Consider the following 21,169-nt stretch of genomic DNA (forward strand, 5'->3'; position numbering starts at 1 on the left):
CCCAAGTGTTTCACTACAGTTTATAACGTAGAGCCGTGAAAATAAAAATCTTTTTTTCCCACAAAAATTATTTTTTAGCCCCCAGTTTTGTATTTTCCCAAGGGTAACAGGAGAAATTGGACCCCAAAAGTTGTTGTCCAATTTGTCCTGAGTATGCTGATACCCCATATGTTGGGATAAACTCCTGTTTGGGCACACGGGAAAGCTCGGAAGGGAAGGAGCACTGTTTCTTTTTCAACGCAGAATTTGGCTGGAATTGAGATAGGACACCATGTCGCGTTTGGAGAGCCCCTGATGTGCCGAAACAGTGGAAACCCCCCAATTATAACTGAAACTCTAATCCAAACACACCCCTAACCCTAATCCCAAACCTATTCCCAACCGTAAATGTAATCCAAACCCTAACCCTAACTTTAGCCCCAACCCTAGCCCTAGCTCTAGCCCTAGCCCTAACCCTAGCGGGAAAATGGAAATAAATACATTTTTTTTTTAATTTTTCCCTAACTAAGGGGGTAGTGAAGGGGGGTTTGATTTACTTTTATGGCGGGTTTTTTAGCGGATTTTTATGATTGGCAGCCGTCACACACTGAAAGACGCTTTTTATTGCAAAAAATTATTTTGAGAGCTATAATTTTTCCATATTTGAGTCCACAGAGTCATGTGAGGTCTCGTTTTTTGCGGGACTAGTTGACATTTTTATTGGTACCATTTTCGGGACATTTTTTTATCACTTTTTATTCCGATTTTTGTGAGGCAGAATGACCAAAAACCAGCTATTCATGAATTTCTTTTGGGGGAGGCGTTTATACCGTTCCGTGTTTGGTAAAATTGATAAAGCAGTTTTATTCTTTGGGTCAGTACGATTACAGCGATACCTCATTTATATCTTTTTTTTTATGTTTTTGCGCTTTTATGATAAAAACTATTTTATAGAAAAAATAATTATTTTTGCATCGCTTTATTCTATAACTTTTTTATTTTTTCGCTGATGATGCTGTATGGCGGCTCTTTTTTGCAGGACAAGATGACGTTTTCAGCGGTACCATGGTTTATTTATATCTGTCTTTTTGATCGCATGTTATTCCACTTTTTGTTCGGCGGTATGATAATAAAGCGTTGTTTTGTGCCTGGGTGTTTTTTTATTTTTTTGTTTTTTTTTCTTACGGTGTTTACTGAAGGGGTTAACTAGTGGGACAGTTTTATAGGTTGGGTGGTTACGGACGCGACGATACTAAATATGTGTACTTTTATTTTGTTTTTTTTTTATTTAGATAAAGAAATGTATTTATGGGAATAATATTTTAATTTTTTTTCATTATTTTTTACTTTGTCCCAGGGAAGGGGACATCACAGATCGCTGATCTGACCGTTTGCACAGCACTCTGTCAGATCAGCGATCTGACTTACAGTGCTGCAGGCTTCCCAAGTGCCAGCTCTAAGCAGGCACTTGGTAAGCCACCTCCCTCCCTGCAGGACTCGGATGCCGTGGCCATTTTGGATCCGGGCCTGCAGCGAGGAAGGATCACATCGTGTTGCTGCGGTGGTCTAACGGAAGCCTCAGGGAGCCCCCTCACTGCGCGATGCTTCCCTATACCGCCGTCACACCGCGATCATGTTTGATCGCAGTGTGGCGGGGGTTAATGTGCCGGGGGCGGTCCGTGACCACTCCTGGCACATAGTGCCGGATGTCAGCAGCGATAGGCAGCTGACACCCGGCCGCGCTCCCCCCGTGAGCGCGGCCGATCACGCTGGACGTACTATTCCGTCCTTGGGAATTAAGGTCCACCCCACATGGACGGAATAGTACGTCCAATGACAGAAAGGGGTTAAAATAAAAGGAAGCAATCCTTATGATGTACAGTTTGTCTATTTATTAAGGGATCTCATAAGAACCACCTGTAATGGCAGGATGTTGGCTCAGTGGATAGCACTGCAGGGGACTTGGGTTCATATCCCTCTAAGAATAACATTTGCAAGGAGTTTGTAAGTTCTCCCATTGTTTTTGTGGGTTTCACCCAGGTTTTCCGGTTTCTTTCCACACTCCAAAGACATACTAATAGAGAATTTAGATTGTGAGCCCTGATGGGGACAGAGATGTCTATAAAGCACTGTGGAATATGATGATGCTTTTATAAGCAAGTCTAAGACCCCTTTCACACATTAGTTTTTTGCCGTCAATCACAATATGTTGGCTCGACGGATCCATCGCAGATTGTGAAAAACTGATGCGATGGATCCATCTTTGGGACGGATCCGACTAGCGGATCTGGCTAATTGGATTGGAGCATGCTCGGTTAAAAAAAAAAATCGGTATCCGGTGCCCATAGGCTTCCGTTCTAGCAAACGACGGACTGCAATGGATCCGTCGCTGTCCATTTTTTCGACGTACACAAGAAACATTACTTTGTCCGTTGTCTCTGGCCGCCAGACAAACCATTTTCGACGGATCCAGCGAACGACGAATGAAACATGAAGCCATCCATCGCAATCCATCGTTAATACAAGTCTATTAGGCCATGTTCACACAGTGCGTTTTTTACCGCGGAACCGCGGCGGTTTTGCCGCTGCGGTTCCGCAGCTGTTTTCCATGCAGGGTACAGTACACTGTACCCTATGGAAAACAGAACCAAACAGAATTGGTCCACGGGGACCAAGAACAAACGACCCCTTCAAGCCCCCTGAAGAAGGTGTGTTGCCGAAACGCGCGTCGGGGAGGGCGTACGGTCCCAGGGAGGAGTGTTCTGCTTTTTACATCCGAGGTAAGCGCTGCGCCATGGCCATTATTTATATGCTATATATGCTGCGGTACTGCTTTTTGTAGTGGAGTCTCACTATACGCACTAATTTGAGCTTCATTATGTAAGAATGGGTGGTCTCTGTTTACTTATTAAGCTTTGTTCTGCAGTATCACCCATATTGGGCCTCTGTGGCTGCTGACTCTCCTAGCTTCCTTGTTACTCATTTATTATTATATATGCGGATGTCCTTCCTCCCTGGTCCCGTGCGTCTGTGGTCTTTTATGCACCGGTGAGGCAGATGTGCACACCATGCGGTACTTCCCCCTACTTGTTTCTTTCTTGTTCTATGTTTTTGTTGTTATATTGAATAAAGATTTTTCTATATTTGTATCTTGATATTGACTGTTTGGTCGTTTGTTCTTGGTCCCCGTGGACCAATTCTGTTTGGTTGTGTTATATAGCGACTAGTCTTGGCATAGTCCCCGATTTTGGGCTCAGCGTGTATTCTATGGTCTATATAATGCTGAGGTTTGTAGTGCTATCTATTTCCTATGGAAAACAGGACACACTGTGCACATGGTCCGGAAATTGTAAAAAAAAAGACGCGCTGAATAGCTCCCGGAAAAAAGAAGGAGCATGTCAATTCTTTTTCCGGAGCCGCAGCGGTTCTGCACCCATAGACCTCCATTGTGAGGTCCAAACCGCAGTAAAACCCGCAGATCAAAAATATATCTGCGGGTTTTACTGCGGTTTGATGTGCAGAACCGCTGCAGCAGGAAGTGCGGGGAGCGGGCGGAAGTGCGTGGGCGGAGTGTGGCTGCCCCCCCCGTGTTCCGATCCCGCCCCCCCGTGCTCCGATGCCCCCCCCAGTGCTCCGATGCCCCCCCCCAGTGCTCCGATGCCCCCCCCCGTGCCCTAATCTCCCCCCCTTATACTCACCCGGCGTCCCGGTGTCCGTCCGGCCGTCTTCTCCCTGGGCGCCGCCATCTTGCAAAATGGCGGGCGCATGCGCAGTGCGCCCGCCGAATCTGCCGGCCGGCAGATTCGTTCCAAAGTGCATTTTGATCACTGAGATACAACCTATCTCAGTGATCAAAATAAAAAAATAGTAAATGACACCCCCCCCCTTTGTCACCCCCATAGGTAGGGACAATAAAAAAAATAAAGAATTTTTTTTTTTTTTTTTTTTCACTAAGGTTAGGGTTAGGGGTAGGGTTAGGGTTAGGGGTAGGGGTAGGGGTAGGGGTAGGGTTAGGGGTAGGGTTAGGGTTAGGGGTAGGGTTAGGGGTAGGGTTAGGGTATTTTCAGCCATTTTAACCCTAAAAAAATTCCAAGAAAACACACAGACTCTGGCTAGAAAACTGCATCAAAAAAACGCATCAAAAAACGCATCAAAAAACGCATCAAAAACGGACCAAAAAAGGACCAAAAAAAGGACATGCGTTTTCTGCCAAGAGCTGCAGTTTTTTAAAAAACAGTCAGGAAAAAAAAAGGATGGAAATCCTGAACGTGTGAACATACCCTTAGGAAAAAAACTGATCCGGCGGCATCAGTCGCAAAAAACTGGTGTGTGAAAGGGGCCTTAGTACTAAGGTGTTATACTTTGTATTGCTTTAATTGGATACAGTGTAATAAATCAAACTTTTGTCGTCTTTAACACTTTTTAATCTCGCTGGTTCTCGTATATAGTGAGCCAGACGTGGGCAACCTGCTGCGTCAGACATTGCCTGAGTCTTGGCAGAGAAGGTTAGAAGCAGCAGACTAATTTAGTTAACGTCTCATGGGCGTTCTGTCAGTCTGCAGAGAATCAAATCCAGACTTTGACCAGAGTCTTGACAAGAGGCAATTAATATAATTACTGGCAAGGTACATTTTTATTTGCGGGGCTTTAATGTGATTTGAGTTTTGGGATACGCCTGCTGATGCTTAATGTCCCTTCCATCTGGGGAGTAAACCACCTAGAACAGGGCAGTGTCCTCATTTCATCCTGATTTCAATCTAATGACGACAGTCTCACAGTTCTGTAAATGTTTTTCTGCTCCTTACTGCGCCGTCTCGCCCCGGAGATGGAAGTCCTATTCGTTATGAATTACTGCCTGTTCTTACAGATACCCCACCCTGTGTAGTTACATCTGCTGGCTTCCTTTCTTATGTGGTGGCTACCTTACTGCTAACAGCAGGATAACAGGTTGGTTTAATTTCCTATAGTGCTCACTCTACTTGTCAGGAATGGTGAGTCAGGGATGTATTGTGATGGGTGACGCTTGCTTTGCTCTTAATGTGATTTTCTGTAAACCCTGGCAAGTGCTGAGATGAGATTTTTCATTCTCTGAAAGGGTTAAAACTCAATGTGCTTTTTATTTTTCGTCAGCATTCTCTTGTCGATTTTGATTTTTGCCTTCTTTTTTTATACTGCCTAATAAATGTCTACATACAAATATGCAAAAATGACAAACTCTGTTTTGCCATAAGTTATCAAAATTAGCATTTTTTTTTACATGTTAAAGTCAGGAAGATGTGCCACAACTCACAAGCAACTAACAGGGAGAAAAATAAGTTTCAGCCGCAGAAAACGGCGGAAAAAACGCGAAAAATCCTGAACGTGTGCACATTAGCCTGAAAGTTCTGTCATATACCATTCTCCATCGCTTGTTAATTTGTTTTAATGTTGTCATTTTAGACATTTTGTGGCAAAATGCCTAGATATTTGTAACTGGATTCTCTAGTATTTATTATAATTTCATATATGGTGGCAGCAATAAGTCCATTAGATGGATAGCAGATCTTCTCGGGTGGTTTCATACTATATTTGTAATTAGTTTTGACACAATGCGGTTTTTGCATAGAATTCTGTTCAGTTTGGGGAGTTGCCTATATTTCTATGTCTTTGAAATGTGTTAATAGTTGATCGATGATTAGTTATAGTCATTGATTTCATTTTATTACCATTTAGAAAGCTGAAGTCCTGAGGGTTCAGAATATTGTTAATAGCAGAAACATAAAATGACTCCTGGTGGGTACATGCATCTGATACGCTTTTTTTTTTTTTTCTTCTCTTTTTATCTCGTTCTAACAGGATAAGTTATTGTGGATGTTGGTCAGATGATTTTCCGTCTGGGTTTCACGTGCTGTGTCATGAAGCAGAGAGAACACTGACAATATTATTTAAATTTTGGCATAATTAGAGGCGTAAAATGGAGAGTAATAACTCCATCCTCCAATTGCACAATCCCATTATAGAGCTCTGTTACGTCAGCTTCTATCTTCCTCGGGGTAATGTCAGGGGATTCACATACAAATGCTGTGTAACTCGAGACAAAGCTGGAGCATGCTTCGATAACTGTTTTCAAGTCAGGGAGGAGACAGAGCGTGCACAGCACAGGGATCCACCTTATGGAAGCTTTACAGAGGCCTTAAGGAAAACCAGTACTCTGGACCTGCTCTCCGAGCTTTATAAGCTCACTGCTGCTAAGGATAGATTGCTGGTTGATCTCTTAAACTCAGCCAAGATTCGAGGATCTAAAATGGGAAACCAGGATGGTAAATTTCAGGACCTGGCAGGAGCATCTCCGTTTCTGGATGAATCCTCCATCCCAGTTGATTTCCAAGAGTCATTGACTGCCTCGGTGGAAAAAAAGATCATCTCATCCAAGGGGAAAAAGGTAAGGAGGTTTAGTCGAAGGAAAGAAAGCATAGAGGATTATGTGAACAAAAAAATTAAATGGAAAGGCACTTCTGAAGCAGGAACAGCTCCAGTTAGAGAAAAGACCCCATCGATAAAGGTTTCTTTGGCAGACTCAATGGATAACTTGTTACGTCCAAGACTCCAATCCGTAGAGAACAAGAATGTTTATATGTCTGGACTTTCCGTAAAAAACACTAATGGTAAACCCAGTGAGAGTTCAGAGAATCTTGGCTCCGGGTCATTGGCTGGCAGTTCACAATCCTTGTATGACAATGATGTTTTGGGTGACTTCTCTTTAATTTCTCAGAATGGCACCTCTATGGGGGACTTGCAAGATTTTTTTAGGATGGTGCATGGGCAGCAGAAGGACACTGCTGCTCACAGCGATTTATTAAACAAAGACAATCTGGAATATATTGATAGTGATCAGTCCAACACTGAGAAGGATATTAGGACTGTTATTGCCCAAGTCCAAGATCTTAGTCCTTGTGTGCAAAAAGTGGTGACTACCTATAGCTTCTCAGAAGAACCGTCTTCTAAGGAAGGCAAGTGTGAAAATGTGGTGGCTATCCCCTTTGCAGTGGCTAATGACACAGTCTCTAAAGTTGATGTACTTGATCTAAATGAAAAGGACAAAGCAGAAAATGTACATGGCTACGTTAACAAGAGCCTCCTTCGAGTTCTTAAGAGTGATAATGTGGAGGAGAAAGAATATTGGTTAGGGCAGCTTGATCACAAAGGAGGACGTGGTACTGTCTGCCCAAGCTTGTTGAAACCGGTAACAAGTTCCCAGGAATCTACAAATGCACTGACTATGACTCAATCTAACAATAAAGTTGAGAAACCCATCAAAACCCCTCCTGTAGACTGTACTATGCTTCGTCACTTTTTCCCATCAAGTAATAATGTCAATAAAGACGTGTCTCCTTACTCGTCTCCATTTTCATCGCAACTACCCAGTCCTCAGCTTCATCACCGAATTCTCCCTTTGCCCAAAAAGCCTTTTGAGGATGATCCTAAAACATGTGGGAGGGAAATGCATTGGCCTGTATGTGAATTTTTTAAAGAGCCATCGTTGCTCCCCAGACTGGGGAGTAAAACCAAAGCATCCAGCCTTACTAACCTAGGGCCCGACTCCTGCATTACAGATGATTTCAGGCAAAAGCCGAAAGGAAATGGGAAATTGTCTAACTTGCAGCTAGATCTTCGTCAACCAGGTTAGTAGCTCTGTCTTCTACTCTTAAATTATTATAAAATAATCAAGTAAATAAGCTTTGAATACACTACATTTGAAATACTGTATGAGTTATATCATAACCTTGGCTATGGGTGATATGCACGATTTAGATGTATTTGTTTCACTCTGGATAATCTTTGACATTGGACTGCTGGGTAGTAACAGAGAATTAAATGTTTCACCAAGCATTCCATCTAAGTTCTGTTGCAATTTTTCCTGCAGACGTCATGCCATTTCGACTAAACCAGATTATCTTTTGATTGTCTGCATTAAAGGCTATATATATTATGCAGCAATGTGCAGATACATTGATCAGGAGACAAGTGACGTGATGGCTACCAATTCGTGGAAGTAAAACAAGTCTTCTATTGTTGGAATTTTGGTGTCTAAAAACATTTTCAACAAGACCCTTGGTAAATGTTTGGCAGAAACCCATGTTCTATTTTACAATTGTTAATGTTTTATGCAAACCTTTTCATTGAGTAAGTCTTGAAACATGTGATCGAGGTCAAAGCCAATTAGTGAAGGGTGACTAAAAGATGGTAATGAGTATAAGCAGTCAATTATAAAGATTTGATTGAACTCGTGGAATTGCAAAGCAGAATTCTCAATGCAGTATTGTATGCGTGTGTATAATAAATATATATATATATATATATATATATATATATATATATATATATATATATATTTACACATACACACATGCATTATATAATATATGTTCTCTAAAAAAAAATCTCTGCAGTGCCTGTGAGGTTTGGCTCTATGTGAACACTGCAGCGTATGCATCCCTTGGCTCTAGATTGCGAAGCTCTGCCAGGTATTCAGGCTGTAGCTTGTACAATTTGTGATGAGACTGAACTGTAGGTACAGGATAGGCTCGCTTTCAGAGATGTCACTTTGACTGAAAGTTAAAAAGCAAATATAATAAGGTAAACACAAAGTACAATAAGTTCACCTGTCTCTGGATTTTAGACCTGATGTGTGTACTTGATTGGAAAAGCTAAGGCTATGTCAATATTGCAGTATAACTATTTAGTCTATCAACAGCTGGACTCAAGAAATGTTGCGTTTAATATGACAAAATGGCTGTAGAACCTTTTTTGAAAGATTTCTGACATCAATTTTCAACCAGCCTCAATCTGTTTAAGATCTGGTTGAATGATGGATCTGCTTTAAGTACACTGCAAGGATGCACTAGTGGTCCCTGACCCTTTTGTATAGATCCTGAGAGCAATGACATGCCATAACCAATGTTGCATCACTGCTAAGGTGCAATTTAAAGCTTGTTGATCTCAATGCAAAAATCTTTAATCATTTATACAGTGTTATGTTGCAGATGGGCTCCATCCCACATGAAATGCCCTGGTATGACTGATAGCTGCATTTCCCTTATAGCTATGTCCAGGAGTGTATATAGAAATCATGGGGCCCCATAGTAGAAGTTATACTTGGGCCCAAGTACGCACCCCCCTCCCCCCTCCAAAAAAAAACGGAAGAAACTGGTGGCGAAACGCTCGTCAGGGGGAAGGGACTCTGTGGCGAGTACTCTCCACTTGGAAATCGCTGACATCTCTTCCCTAAGGTAACATATGCACGGAGCACATCAATAATACTTATGTTGGAGCTATCTGCTCCCAATTTATTACCTCATGCGTTCCTCGCTATCTGGCCTCGTAATTGCGTGGATTGAGGGGTAGCATATTGACCCACATTCATAGTTTCACATCATATCCTGGTCTGATGTTATTTATGTGTATGAAAGGCTAATTGAAACACGAAGAGATAAGGGAAAGAGAACCAAACACTAGGGAAGGGGAAAGTGGAGACCCCTAGACAGATCTAATGTCACCCTCCGCCCTATTGTCCCTATATAGGTTCCGCACCAATCGCTGAGCAGGATGCCTAATCCCTTCCTGACCATGGTGATAAGCCCTGCATCGGGAAGGACAGGATGAGTGCTAGTCAATCCCCACTACCCAGGACCGGCTCCAGGTTTTCATGGGCCCTGGGCAAAAGAGTCCCGGTGGACCCCTTTAACACATACCACAATTCATAATGTACGGATACGGCAGAAAAATATAGGTATAGTACAATGCCAAAGATTTCACTTACTACTTACATTACATGAGTGATTTCTATTGTGCATTCTACATTAGCTCTGAAACCGCATAGTATAGTCCTCTATACAGAATGAGCCCCATATATTGCTCCATACAGAATGAGCCCCATATATTGCCCCATACAGTATAATGGCCCCATGTAGTGCTCCATACAGTATAATTGGCACCACATAGTCGTCTATACAGAATAATGAGCCCCATATATTGCTCCAAACAGAATGGGCCCAATATTATGCTCCATACAGAATAATGAGCCTCATATAATGCTCCATACAGTATAATGGGCGCCACAGAGTACTCCATACAGAATGAGCCGCATATATCGCTCCATACGGAATTGACCCCATATAATGCTCCATACAGTATAGTGAGCCACATATAATGCTCCATACAGTATATGATCGGCCCCATACAGTATACGGAGTCCCATATATTGCTCCATACAGAATGGGCCCCATATAATACTCTTTACAGAATGGGTCCCATATAATGCTCCAAAAATAATTGGCCCCATAAGATGCTCCATGTATAATGGGCCCCATATAATGCTCCATATATAATTGGCCATATAAAATGCTCCATATATAATTAGTCCCATAAGATGTTTCATATATTATTGGCCCCATATACTGCTCCATATGTAATTGGCCCCATACACTGCTCCATATGTAATTGGCCCCATATACTGCTCCATATTGAATTGGCCACATAAGATGCTCCATATTAAATTGGCCCCATATAATGCTCCCTATAGAATTGGCTTCATAAGATGCTCCCTATATTATTGGCCCCATAACATACTCCATATAGAATTAGCCACATATAATGTTCCATATATGGGCCCCTTCTGATAATCCCCATATATTGCTCGTAATATAAAAAAAATGCTCACCTCTCGTTGCTTGATGCTGCTCTGCTCTGGACTCCTCACCATTGGCGTCTTCCTGCTCTCTGTGCTGCAACTGCTCAGGCAGAGGGCGCGCAGATGGGATACACAAACAATGGGGATCACTTAGCTTGAGTAGACTCAGCAACACCAAGGAGCAAGATAGCCGACTGCAATTGCTCCAAGCCACAACATGGAACTGGAAATAGAAATATCAACCATGCCTTCCAGCAGCAAGCTGGGAGTTATATGCACCCCGGTCCATGTGTGTCAACTAGAGCCAGGGGAGGTTGCCAGTTTCCTAAAGTCAGAAGGTCCAGGAAGAAGTCTGCAAAGCAAACTGCTGAAACCTTCTGCAGTCAGATGCAGAGCGATGGTCTTCAGCCTCTGACACACCCGTGACAGTAACCCTCAATATAGTGAATGGCTCCATTGTGGTTTCTGTCTGTATCTTATTTTTCATGACTTCTGATGGAAGTCCTGATAGTCACAAATATGTGATCTCAACATGAAATCAACCCAGGTTTAGAACACAACTGAAAAAAGTGTTGTATTACGTCAAATACCACATTAGGGCTCATTCAGAAGTCGATACAAATCGGTCTAAACATGAACAGCAGTGCACGGACTGGCTGAGGCTCCCCTGAACTGAGCGTGACAGTCTCCTAGAAATATATGAAGCTGTCATGTTTCGGTCAGAAGATCTGTGGCCAGTCCATCCATTGTGGTGCTTGCTTAGACCGATTTGCACAGACATTTGAATGAGTCCTTATAGGGACATGCGGCACCACTTGAGCTCTATAAAGTGATACACAGAGCCTCAAAGGACTCTTTCTGGCAAAGGGTCTCTGGTTGGTTGGATTTGATTACCAGTGCACATCTGTGGCTTATCATTAGATATAGTAAAAGAAAAGTAGACTTGGATGTAAATCAACATTTTGTGCGTTTGGGGAGTTGTCTGATGTATGAGGATAGCTGGTAGCAAAGAAGCTTATAGAAATCAAGAGGAACCAGGGATGAAGTAAAAAAAAAAAAAAAAATAAGCTTAATATCAAGTTGCTGATTCGAGATGTTTTAGACAAGAAAACTTCAATTTATTGAAAAAAAAATCTGGTGGGGTATAAATTGAAATCTCGCTCCTCTTGCCAATGAGTAACAAAATCAGAATATTGACCATAGTTTTCTCTGATTTTGTTAAATATTTAATTGCCAAGTCTATATTTTTGTTCCTTTATCACTTACCGTGTAGCATAATGCATGTCCTCGAAACATTGTACCACTTAGCTGTAACACAAGATCTCTTAGACTTCAACCTACTGTTGTATTACAGGATGTTGGGAGAGGAAGTACATTGATTTAGAAAATTTTACAGACATTAAGCATTCTCTCAGGATCAAATACATTAGAGAAAGGTCACTTCTGACGGGTAGAGGTGGCACATGTAATTCTTGCGATAAGTATAGCAGAATTCTGGAAAATTAAAACTGGGATATATTCCGATTTCTAATTAACTTTACAGAGATGTGTTGTGCAAAAAGTACATATCAATTGATGTCTATATAAAAAATACCAAAAAATACTGCATGTGTAAGCAAGCATTCTAGTATGTGTATGTTTTTCACAACAGAAGAAATATAGAGGCACGCTTTCTCCTCCTCCGCTGTAATGTATGTTTTCTTCCTAAAACAGCGCCACACCTATCCATAGGTTGCGCACAGTATTGTACCAGCAAAAAAAAAAATCCTAGTGTTCGAACACTGTGCCATCACTTAAAGCAGGGGCAGACAGAGACTAAAGAGGGCCTCTATGCAAAAGGTATATGGGTCCTTTGCAGTCCAATAAGCACCCTTTTATGTATTGTTTTTAGTACTTGACTTCAATTTTCAGCAGTTTTTTTCTTTCGCAGCACCTCAGCGTGTGTCCTGCAGCAGCCAAGCGCTGATCATTGACACACATCACTAATTGACATCCAGTTGTGTTGGTTTTTTTAATTCAAAAAGTGTACAAAAAAATAAAATTATTTAAATTAGTTGGTTAAGTTAAATTAGGGACAATAAAAATATACTGTAGTAGTCAACTTATACCAGTGTTTTGTTTTTTTACTAAAATGTAATCTGAATTAGCGCCAGTATGAAAAAAGTATTAAAATACAAATAATTTAGTTGATAGAGCTAGATGGTGTAATCCACGGTAAAAGTAAACTGATGTAATTAGCTTATATACAGTATTTTTTGCTAAAATATAATCACAATTCACGTCCGTTGAGGTTCTCCGTTTTTTTCTACTGCTTAGAATTATGGTTAGTGTAATTTAGCTGCGGGTGCTCAGTAATTGTTTATACTGACATCCAGTCAATAATTTTTTTTAAAATCTTTTTTATTTCTACAGTCTTTTCTTCTGTTTTTTGTTTTTTCCTTTTATTCTAAATTTAATTACAAACTACACACCCACCACTCGCGTGAAAAACACAAGACATGTGACAAATAAAATATCCCGCTGTTCCCAGCAAAGACTGTATTCAGCCAAAGAGGCATATGCCTTCTTTGCCTCTGACACTCATGGTGAGGGAGAGGACACCACCTACCTCTATTTTTACATGGGGATAGTGAAGAAACCAGAACTTTGACAATATTAGAGTGCTGATATTTTATAGAATGCCATGTCCTGGATATACTTTTAAGGCCATTCACAAATTTTTGCATTACAGTGAAAATGCAGTGTCCACCCCTAGATTACCCCAACTTTTCTAGGCCGGTCATTGATCACTTAAGCAACAAATGTGCTGAACTGTATATTTGCAAAAGGGACAACTGTGTGGATGAGTCCCTAATGCACTTCAAGGGGTGGCTTAAATTCTGGCAATACCTGCACAGATAGAGTGCCAGGTATGGAATTTAAATGTACAAGCTCCGCGAGAGCACTTCCGGGTACATACACAGATTTAGGGTGTATAAAGGGAAGGACATCCCCCTGAATGCCCCCTTGGAGTGAGTGGGATAACGGTGTGGAAAATGGTACATCCACTGCTGGATCAGGGTTATCACCTCAACGTAGATGACTTCTACACTTGCATCCCACTCTTCAAATCCCTCTCTGGGAGAGCTACCTCAGCATGTGGCACTGTGTGCAGAAACCAGAGAGGCCTCCCTAGGTTGCTAATTGGGCTGCTGATCAGAAAGGGTGTGAGTAGAGCCCAATGTAGGGACAACATCCTGTGTTCGAGTATAATGATAAGAGGGATGCTCTTTTCTTGAACATAATACATGATAATGGCAGCGCCACACTCCTGTTCTGGTTACCTCTACACAAGTCCACAAGTCAGAGAGATCAACTCCCGCCATGTTCTTATTTTACTCCACAACACATTCTGATCAAGGCTTCCAGCCCTATGTGCAGGCCAGACTGGCACATTCCTTCAGTCCCAGGAAGTAGTGATTCAGGCCCTAATATTTGGAAGTCGGGAAGGAATAGGTCCCAGTACGTCTGGAGTTTAAAGAGCCTCACCTGGGAAATGTTGTCCGGGTACAGGCATCTTCAGTTCCAAAGAAAGGAAGGTCACAAAATAGGTGCAAACTGTTACAGAAGGCAAATGAGGACACCATTTATCATTGTTACACATGCTCCGACAAACCTGGCCTGTGCATAAATTAGTGGCACAGTTTGAAACAGTCTTTTATAAACTACAACATTTCATTTTGATTTACTCTAATTTATTGCACAACTTGTACTCTACATAAATTACATATGCCACCACGTTATAAAATCAACATTCCAGGAATAGTGGACATAAAAATATATCTTGATCAATTCTAGCCAATATTGCATTCCAAATTTTAAATGGTCCCTTACGAGCGGTGCCGTGTGCCCAAACAGTAGTTTTCTACCACATATCTGGTATCTGTGTATGCAGGAGAAATTGCACAACAAATTGTGTGGTCCATTTTCTCCTGTTACCCTTGTGAAAATGCAAAATTTGGGGCTGAAGCAACACGTTTGTGAGGAAAAGGTAAAATTTTTCCTTTTTTTTTTTCCTTCCACATTGTTTTAATTCCTGTGAAGCACCTGAAAAGTTCATGGGGCTCACCACAAATCTAACTACATTCCTTAAGGGGTCTAGTTTCCAAAATGGTGTCACTTGTTGGGGGTTTCCATGGTTTTGGGACATCAGGGGCTCTCCAAACACGGCATGGCGTCCGGTAATTGGTCCAGCATATTTTGCATTCAAAAAGTCAAATGGCGCTCATTCCCAAAGTCACCATTGTGATGTGGCCCCTAAATTAAAAAAAAAATTGTATTTTTTATTGGAAAAAGTCAAATTGCTGCTAAACTATTTACACTTAGAACTTCCTTAGAAAAAAAAGTTTAAAAATGATCCTGAAGAAAAGTAGACGCCGTAAATATTATTTATTATTTAGTGTAATATAGCTATCTGGTTTAAAGGGAACCTGTCACCAGTTTTTTCGCTTATAAACTGTGACCTTCATCTTTTAAGATCATAATAATGGGATTCCCACAACCCCTTTATATCCTCAGGCGTGCCACTGCATATCTCAGTGTTTCATACTTGTCCTGCTGTGCTTGTAAATTGCGCGGTCTGGTCCAATGTGTGTTTACAGATTGTGGTCAGCACCTCTGTCACGTCAGACACCGCCTCTTCTAAATGCATGTAAGTGGATGATGTTTCTCTGTCATTCACGTAGTGCCCGAAGTCTTGTGCCTGTGCAGTGGAAACAGGTGTGCAGGTGCGCCTTACTGTAATGATTCCACTGTGCAGACACAAGACTTTAGGCACTATGTGCATTATTGGAGACATCATCCACTTACATTTAGTTAAAGGACCATGGCGGTGCTGATCACAAACTGGAAACGCCCATCAGACTGGACCTCGAAATTTGCATAAAGCGCAGGACAAATCTAAAACCGTTTTTCTGAGGTATGCAGGGGTACATCTGAGGCTATAAAGGTGTTGCAGGAACCCCATTTTTATGACCTTTAACCCCTTCATGACACTGGGATTTTGCATTTTTCCGTGTTAATTTTTTTATTTTTCCATCAATATGACCATGTGAGGGCTTATTTTTTGTGGGACTAGTTGTACTTTTGAACAACATCATTCGTTTTACCATGTTGTGTGCTAGAAAATGGGGAAAAAAAATCCAAGTGCGGTGAAATTAAAAAAAAAATGCAATCCCAAGCGTGTTTTTTGTTTGGCTTTTTTGCTAGGTTCACTAAATGCTAAAACTGACCTGCCATTATGATTCTCCAGGTCATTACGAGTTCATAGACACCAAACATGTCTAGGTTATTTTTTTATCTAAAAGTGGTGAAAAAAAATTCCAAACTTAGCTGCCGTATTTTTCGGACTATAAGATGCACCCAGTCCAAACAGCAAAATGGCGGCAGACAGCACTCTGTAGTATAAAATGGTTGCTCGTCCTAGCTCCACAGGATCCAAGTGGAGGAGTACATACCAAAGTTTTCAGAAGTGAAGGACAGCATCCAATCCAGGTGAAGAAATAAACACTTTATTGTGCCATAGGTGCAACGTTTCAACCCCAAAGGGGTCTTTATCAAGCATATATAAGACGCACCCAGGTCTTAGAGGTGGAAAATAGGGAAAAAAATATTTGAATCAAAAAAGGTGGTAAAATATTTAATAACATAAACATACTATTATATGTGTTATTACATATATTAGTATGTTGTTATGTTGGAAGCTGTGGGTAGAAGATGGTGCTGCAGGACCAGTGTGGTGTCGGTAAAGTACTGTATGAAGATGCTGGAGGGTGAGTATAAGAATGAGGGCTGTTGTGAATTCTGCTCTTGGGTTCCCTCCAGTGGTTGTAGGTGGGAATGCAGTTGTCTCTGACTTGCAGTCCTGGCCAGGTGTATCGGATGATTACAATTCTGACTGGGATATTTAGGTGTGCAGGATCCTTTAGCCCTTGCCAGTTGTCAATGTTCCTTGTGAAGTGTTGGATCACTTTCTGGCTTCTCCTGCTAGCTGCCAAATTCAGCAAAGATAAGTGTTTGGTTTTTGTATTTGTGGCACACTGCTGTGTGCTTGTTTCAGTTTTATTCCTGCTCTGATTGTAGGATTCACTGGAGTTGCAGATTTACGCTCCTACATCTTTTAGTTAGATGTAGGAAGTTTTTTTGTATTTTCTGCTGTGGATGATTTTGAAGGGTTTTAATACTGACCGCACAGAACTCTGTCCTATCCTGTCCTATCTAGCTAGAGTGGCCTCCTGTGCTAAATCCTGTTTTTCTGCCTGTGTGTGTTTTTTCCTCTCCGACTCACTGCCAATATTTGTGGGGGGCTGTCTATCCTTTGGGGATTTTCTCTGAGGCAAGATAGTATTCCAATTTCCATCTTTAGGGGTATTTAGTCCTCCGGCTGTGACGCGGTGTCTAGGTGTGTTAGGTACACTCCACGGCTACTTCTAGTTGCGGTGTTAAGTTCAGGATTGCGGTCAGTATAGTGCCACCTTCTCCAGTGAAAGTTCTCATACAGCTCCAAGGTCACCGGATCATAACAGAGGGCACAGGGCTTATATTTAAAGCACCACTCCAGCACTGAAAAATAACACTGGAGTGCTGCTTTAAGATCCCATTGGGAGAACTAGAACTCCCAGCATGTCCTGCAGAACCTATGGCATGCTGGGAGTTATAGTTCACCACAGAAGTGGCAGAGTGCTTTATTTGTGTTGTAGTGACTAACCTTTTAATTGTGGCAGCCAGCCACACTGTGGTGAGGTAAAATGCTGGAGCATCCCATCCCATGACATCACAGAGTGCTCCCTCTTGTTGCCTCTCCACAGCACAGGAGTAAGCTTGCAGATTGTAGTGTGATGTCTGCAGGACCTGTGATGACATCAGAAGAGGGAGGGCTCTGTGCTGCCATGTGATGCTCCAGCCCGCCCTCTTCTTGACATCACACAGGTCCTTGTGCTGGAGCACTCAGCATCCAGCACAGCCTGGCAGGCAGGAATGCAGCGATCTTGTCCCCTCTGGCCCCTGCTGTTGCCTCCTCCACCAGACACACAGATCTCCCCAGCTGCTGCAGGAATCCAGCGCTGGGGAAACCATGTGTGTCCATGTGAAGGAGTATTCATTTGCTGCTCCTGACTCACTGCTCAGCTAACAGGTGGGCGGGGAAGCAGCTAATGAATATTCACTGCACTTTAATGATCAGGACCATGTGGTGTCCCCAGAGCTGAGTCCTGAAGCCCACCAGGAGCATTTTTTTGCCTCCTGCCTCCTAGTGCAATCCCACTCCCTGCTGCCCCCTCCCCATGTTACATCCCTTCCATAAGATGCACCCACACTTTCCTCTCAAATTTAAAGGAAAAAAGTGCGTCTTATGGTCAGAAAAATACGGTAGATAAAAAAAAATTGCACCATTTTAGGATACCCGTAGCGTCTCCATTTTTCGTGATCTGGGGTTGGGTGAGGGCTTATTTTTTGCTCGCCAAGCTGACGTTTTTAGTGATACCATTTTGGAGCAGATACGTTCTTTCTGTAGTCACCTTCCATGACAGTCACCTTGGAGGATGTCTCCCCGCCCTAATGGCGGACAGGAACAAGCTTGTAGTGAGATGTTTGACTCCTCCTTGATGGACCCAGGCCAGCTAGCTGTCTCTGTATCCCCGGCTAGCAATACTGCCGACACATACACAGAAAGACATTCGCACCAGGTAGTGACCAGGATAGAGTGCATACCTTGGCTCCGCTCACCACTGCGGAGGCACTGCTTAGTCCCATCCTTGCGGTGCCTGCTAAGGACGAGCCTGTACCTGTGTCCGCTGGACTGTGTGCTTCAACTGTGGCCTTGGCTACTGAACTTTCTGTTTCTTCCACTGTGCTGCTGACCATCATCTCTACCCCACCGTGTGCCCAGATCAGGAGATCATGTGCCAAAGGACACGGAGGATTTGTCGTCGCCAGGAGACAGTGCATCGCCCTTCTGCGGGACCGGATCGGAGACATCTCGCGCCGCCGAGATTGATAAGTTAACCTGTTACTTTCTTCTGCATTTGACTTTCCTCCATCCTCAAGTTGACATCCTTTATCCCCCTGCTTGTACCATTACTGTGTGTATATGCAGTACAGACCAAAAGTTTGGACACCTTCTCATTTAAAGATGTTTCTGTATTTTCATGATTATGAAAATTGTACATTCACACTGAAGGCTTCAAAACTATGAATTATCACATGTGGAATTATATACTTAACAAAAAAGTGCGAAGTGAAAATATGTCTTATATTCTAGGTTCTTCAAACTAGCCACCTTTTGCTTTGATGACTGCTTTGCACACTCTTGGCATTCTCTTGATGAACTTCAAGTGGTGGTCACCGTGAATCACAGGTGTGCCCTGACAGGTTTAATAAGTGGAATTTCTTGCCTTATAAATGTTGTTGGGACCATCAGATGTGTTGTGCAGAAGTCTGGTGGATACACAGCTGATAGTCCTACTGAATAGACTGTGAGAATTTGTGTTATGGCAAGAAAAAAGCAGCTAAGTAAAGAAAAATGAGTGGCCATCATTACTTTAAGAAATGAAGGTCAGTCAGTCTGAAAAATTGGGAAATCTTTGAAAGTGTCCCCAAGTGCAGTGGCAAAAACCATCAAGCGCTACAAAGAAACTGGCTCACATGAGGACTGCCCCAGGAAAGGAAGACCAAGAGTCACCTCTGCTTCTGAGGATGTTTATCCGAGTTACCAGCCTCAGAAATCGCAGGTTAACAGCAGCTCAGATTAGAGACCAGGTCAATGCCACACAGAGTTCTAGCAGCAGACACATCTCTACAACAACTGTTAAGAGGAGACTTTGTGCAGCAGGCCTTCATGGTAAAATAGCTGCTAGGAAACCACTGCTAAGGACAGGCAACAAGCAGAACAGACTTATTTGGGCTAAAGAACACAAGGAATGGACATTAGACCAGTGGAAATCTGTGCTTTGGTCTGATGAGTCCAAATTTGAGATCTTTGGTTCCAACCACTGTGTCTTTGTGTGATGCAGAAAAGGTGAACGGATGGACTCTACATGCCTGGTTCCCACCGTGAAGCATGGTGGAGGAGGTGTGATGGTGTGGGGGTGGTTTGCTGGTGACACTGTTGAAGATGTATTCAATTGAAGGCGTTCTGAACCAGCATGGCTACTACAGCATCTTGCAGCGGCATGCTATTCCACCCAGTTTGCGTTTAGTTGGACCATCATTTATTTTTCAACAGGACAATGACCCCAAACACACCTCCAGGCTGTGTGAGGGCTATTTGACAAAGGAGAGTGATGGGGTGCTACGCCAGATGACCTGGCCTCCAGTCACCAGACCTGAACCCAATCGAGATGGTTTGGGGTGAGCTGGACCGCAGAGTGAAGGCAAAAGGGCCAAAAAGTGCTAAGCATCTCTGGGAAATCCTTCAAGATTGCTGGAAGACCATTCCCAGTGACTACCTCTTGAAACTCATCAAGAAAATGCCAAGAGTGTGCAAAGCAGTCATCAAAGCAAAAGGTGGCTACTTTGAAGAACCTAGAATATATGACATAATTTCAGTTGTTTCACACTTTTTTTGTTAAGTACAGAATTCCACATGTGTTAATTCATAGTTTAGATGCCTTCAGTGTGAATGTACAATTTTCATAGTCATGAAGATACAGAAAAATATTAAAATGAGGTGTCCAAAATTTTGGTCTGTACTGTGTGTGTATATGTATATGTGTATGTATGGATGGATGGATGGATGCCCGATTCTAACGCATCAGGCATTCTAGAATATATATGTATGTAGCAGCCACATACTATATAGCACAGGCCACATAGTATATAGGAGCCATGTAGTATATAGCATACAAATAGTACGTGGCCTGTGCTATATAGTATGTGGCTGCTATATACATACATACGTATTGTAGAATACCCAATGCGTTGTATATAACGCAGGCCACGTAGTATACAGCAGCCATGTTGTATATAGTACTGCCCACGTAGTATATAGCAGCCATGTAATATATAGTACTGCCCACTTAGTATATAGCAGCCGTGTAGTATATAGTACTTCCCACGTAGTATATAGCAGCCATGTAGGCAACGCAGACCACGCAGTATTTAGCAGTGTGGGCACATATCCCTGTTAAAAAAAAAAAAAAAAGAATTAAAATAAAAATAGTCACATACTCAGCCCCTGGGATCCAACGGCGCTGTGGCGATGGGCGCGCGCGGCTGCCACCATCTTGCGTTCCCAGGATGCATTGCGAAATTACCCAGAAAACTTAGCGGTCTCGCGAGACCGCTAAGCCTTATGGGTAATTTCGCAATGCATCTCTGGGACTGGAAGCTGGCGGAAGGCGCGAGTGCATCCTCGGACTACGGAGGGTGAGTATAGCAGGGTTTTTTAAATTATTTTTTTATCATTAAATATTTTTACTATTGACGCTGCATAGGCAGCATCAATAGTAAAGCATTGGGGACACACAGGGTTAATAGCAGCGGTAA

At 42.4% G+C, this 21,169-nt stretch overlaps 1 protein-coding gene across 2 annotated transcripts in view; it reads left to right on the forward strand.

Annotated features, from left to right (window-relative positions):
* FMN1 (formin 1) overlaps positions 1-21,169 on the forward strand; it is a 429,179-nt gene that overhangs the window by 55,826 nt on the left and 352,184 nt on the right. Inside the window, exon 2 of one of the 2 annotated variants that reach the window (XM_069732424.1) lies at positions 5,815-7,640. In XM_069732424.1, the coding sequence (XP_069588525.1) occupies positions 5,933-7,640 (1,708 nt within the window). In that variant the 5' untranslated portion in view covers positions 5,815-5,932. Of the gene's footprint in view, positions 1-5,814; positions 7,641-21,169 lie in introns of those variants that run through there. The other variant, XM_069732432.1, reaches the window with a different exon arrangement.

This window comes from Ranitomeya imitator, chromosome 1 (assembly GCF_032444005.1).
Source record: "Ranitomeya imitator isolate aRanImi1 chromosome 1, aRanImi1.pri, whole genome shotgun sequence".
Classification (NCBI taxonomy): domain Eukaryota; kingdom Metazoa; phylum Chordata; class Amphibia; order Anura; family Dendrobatidae; genus Ranitomeya; species Ranitomeya imitator.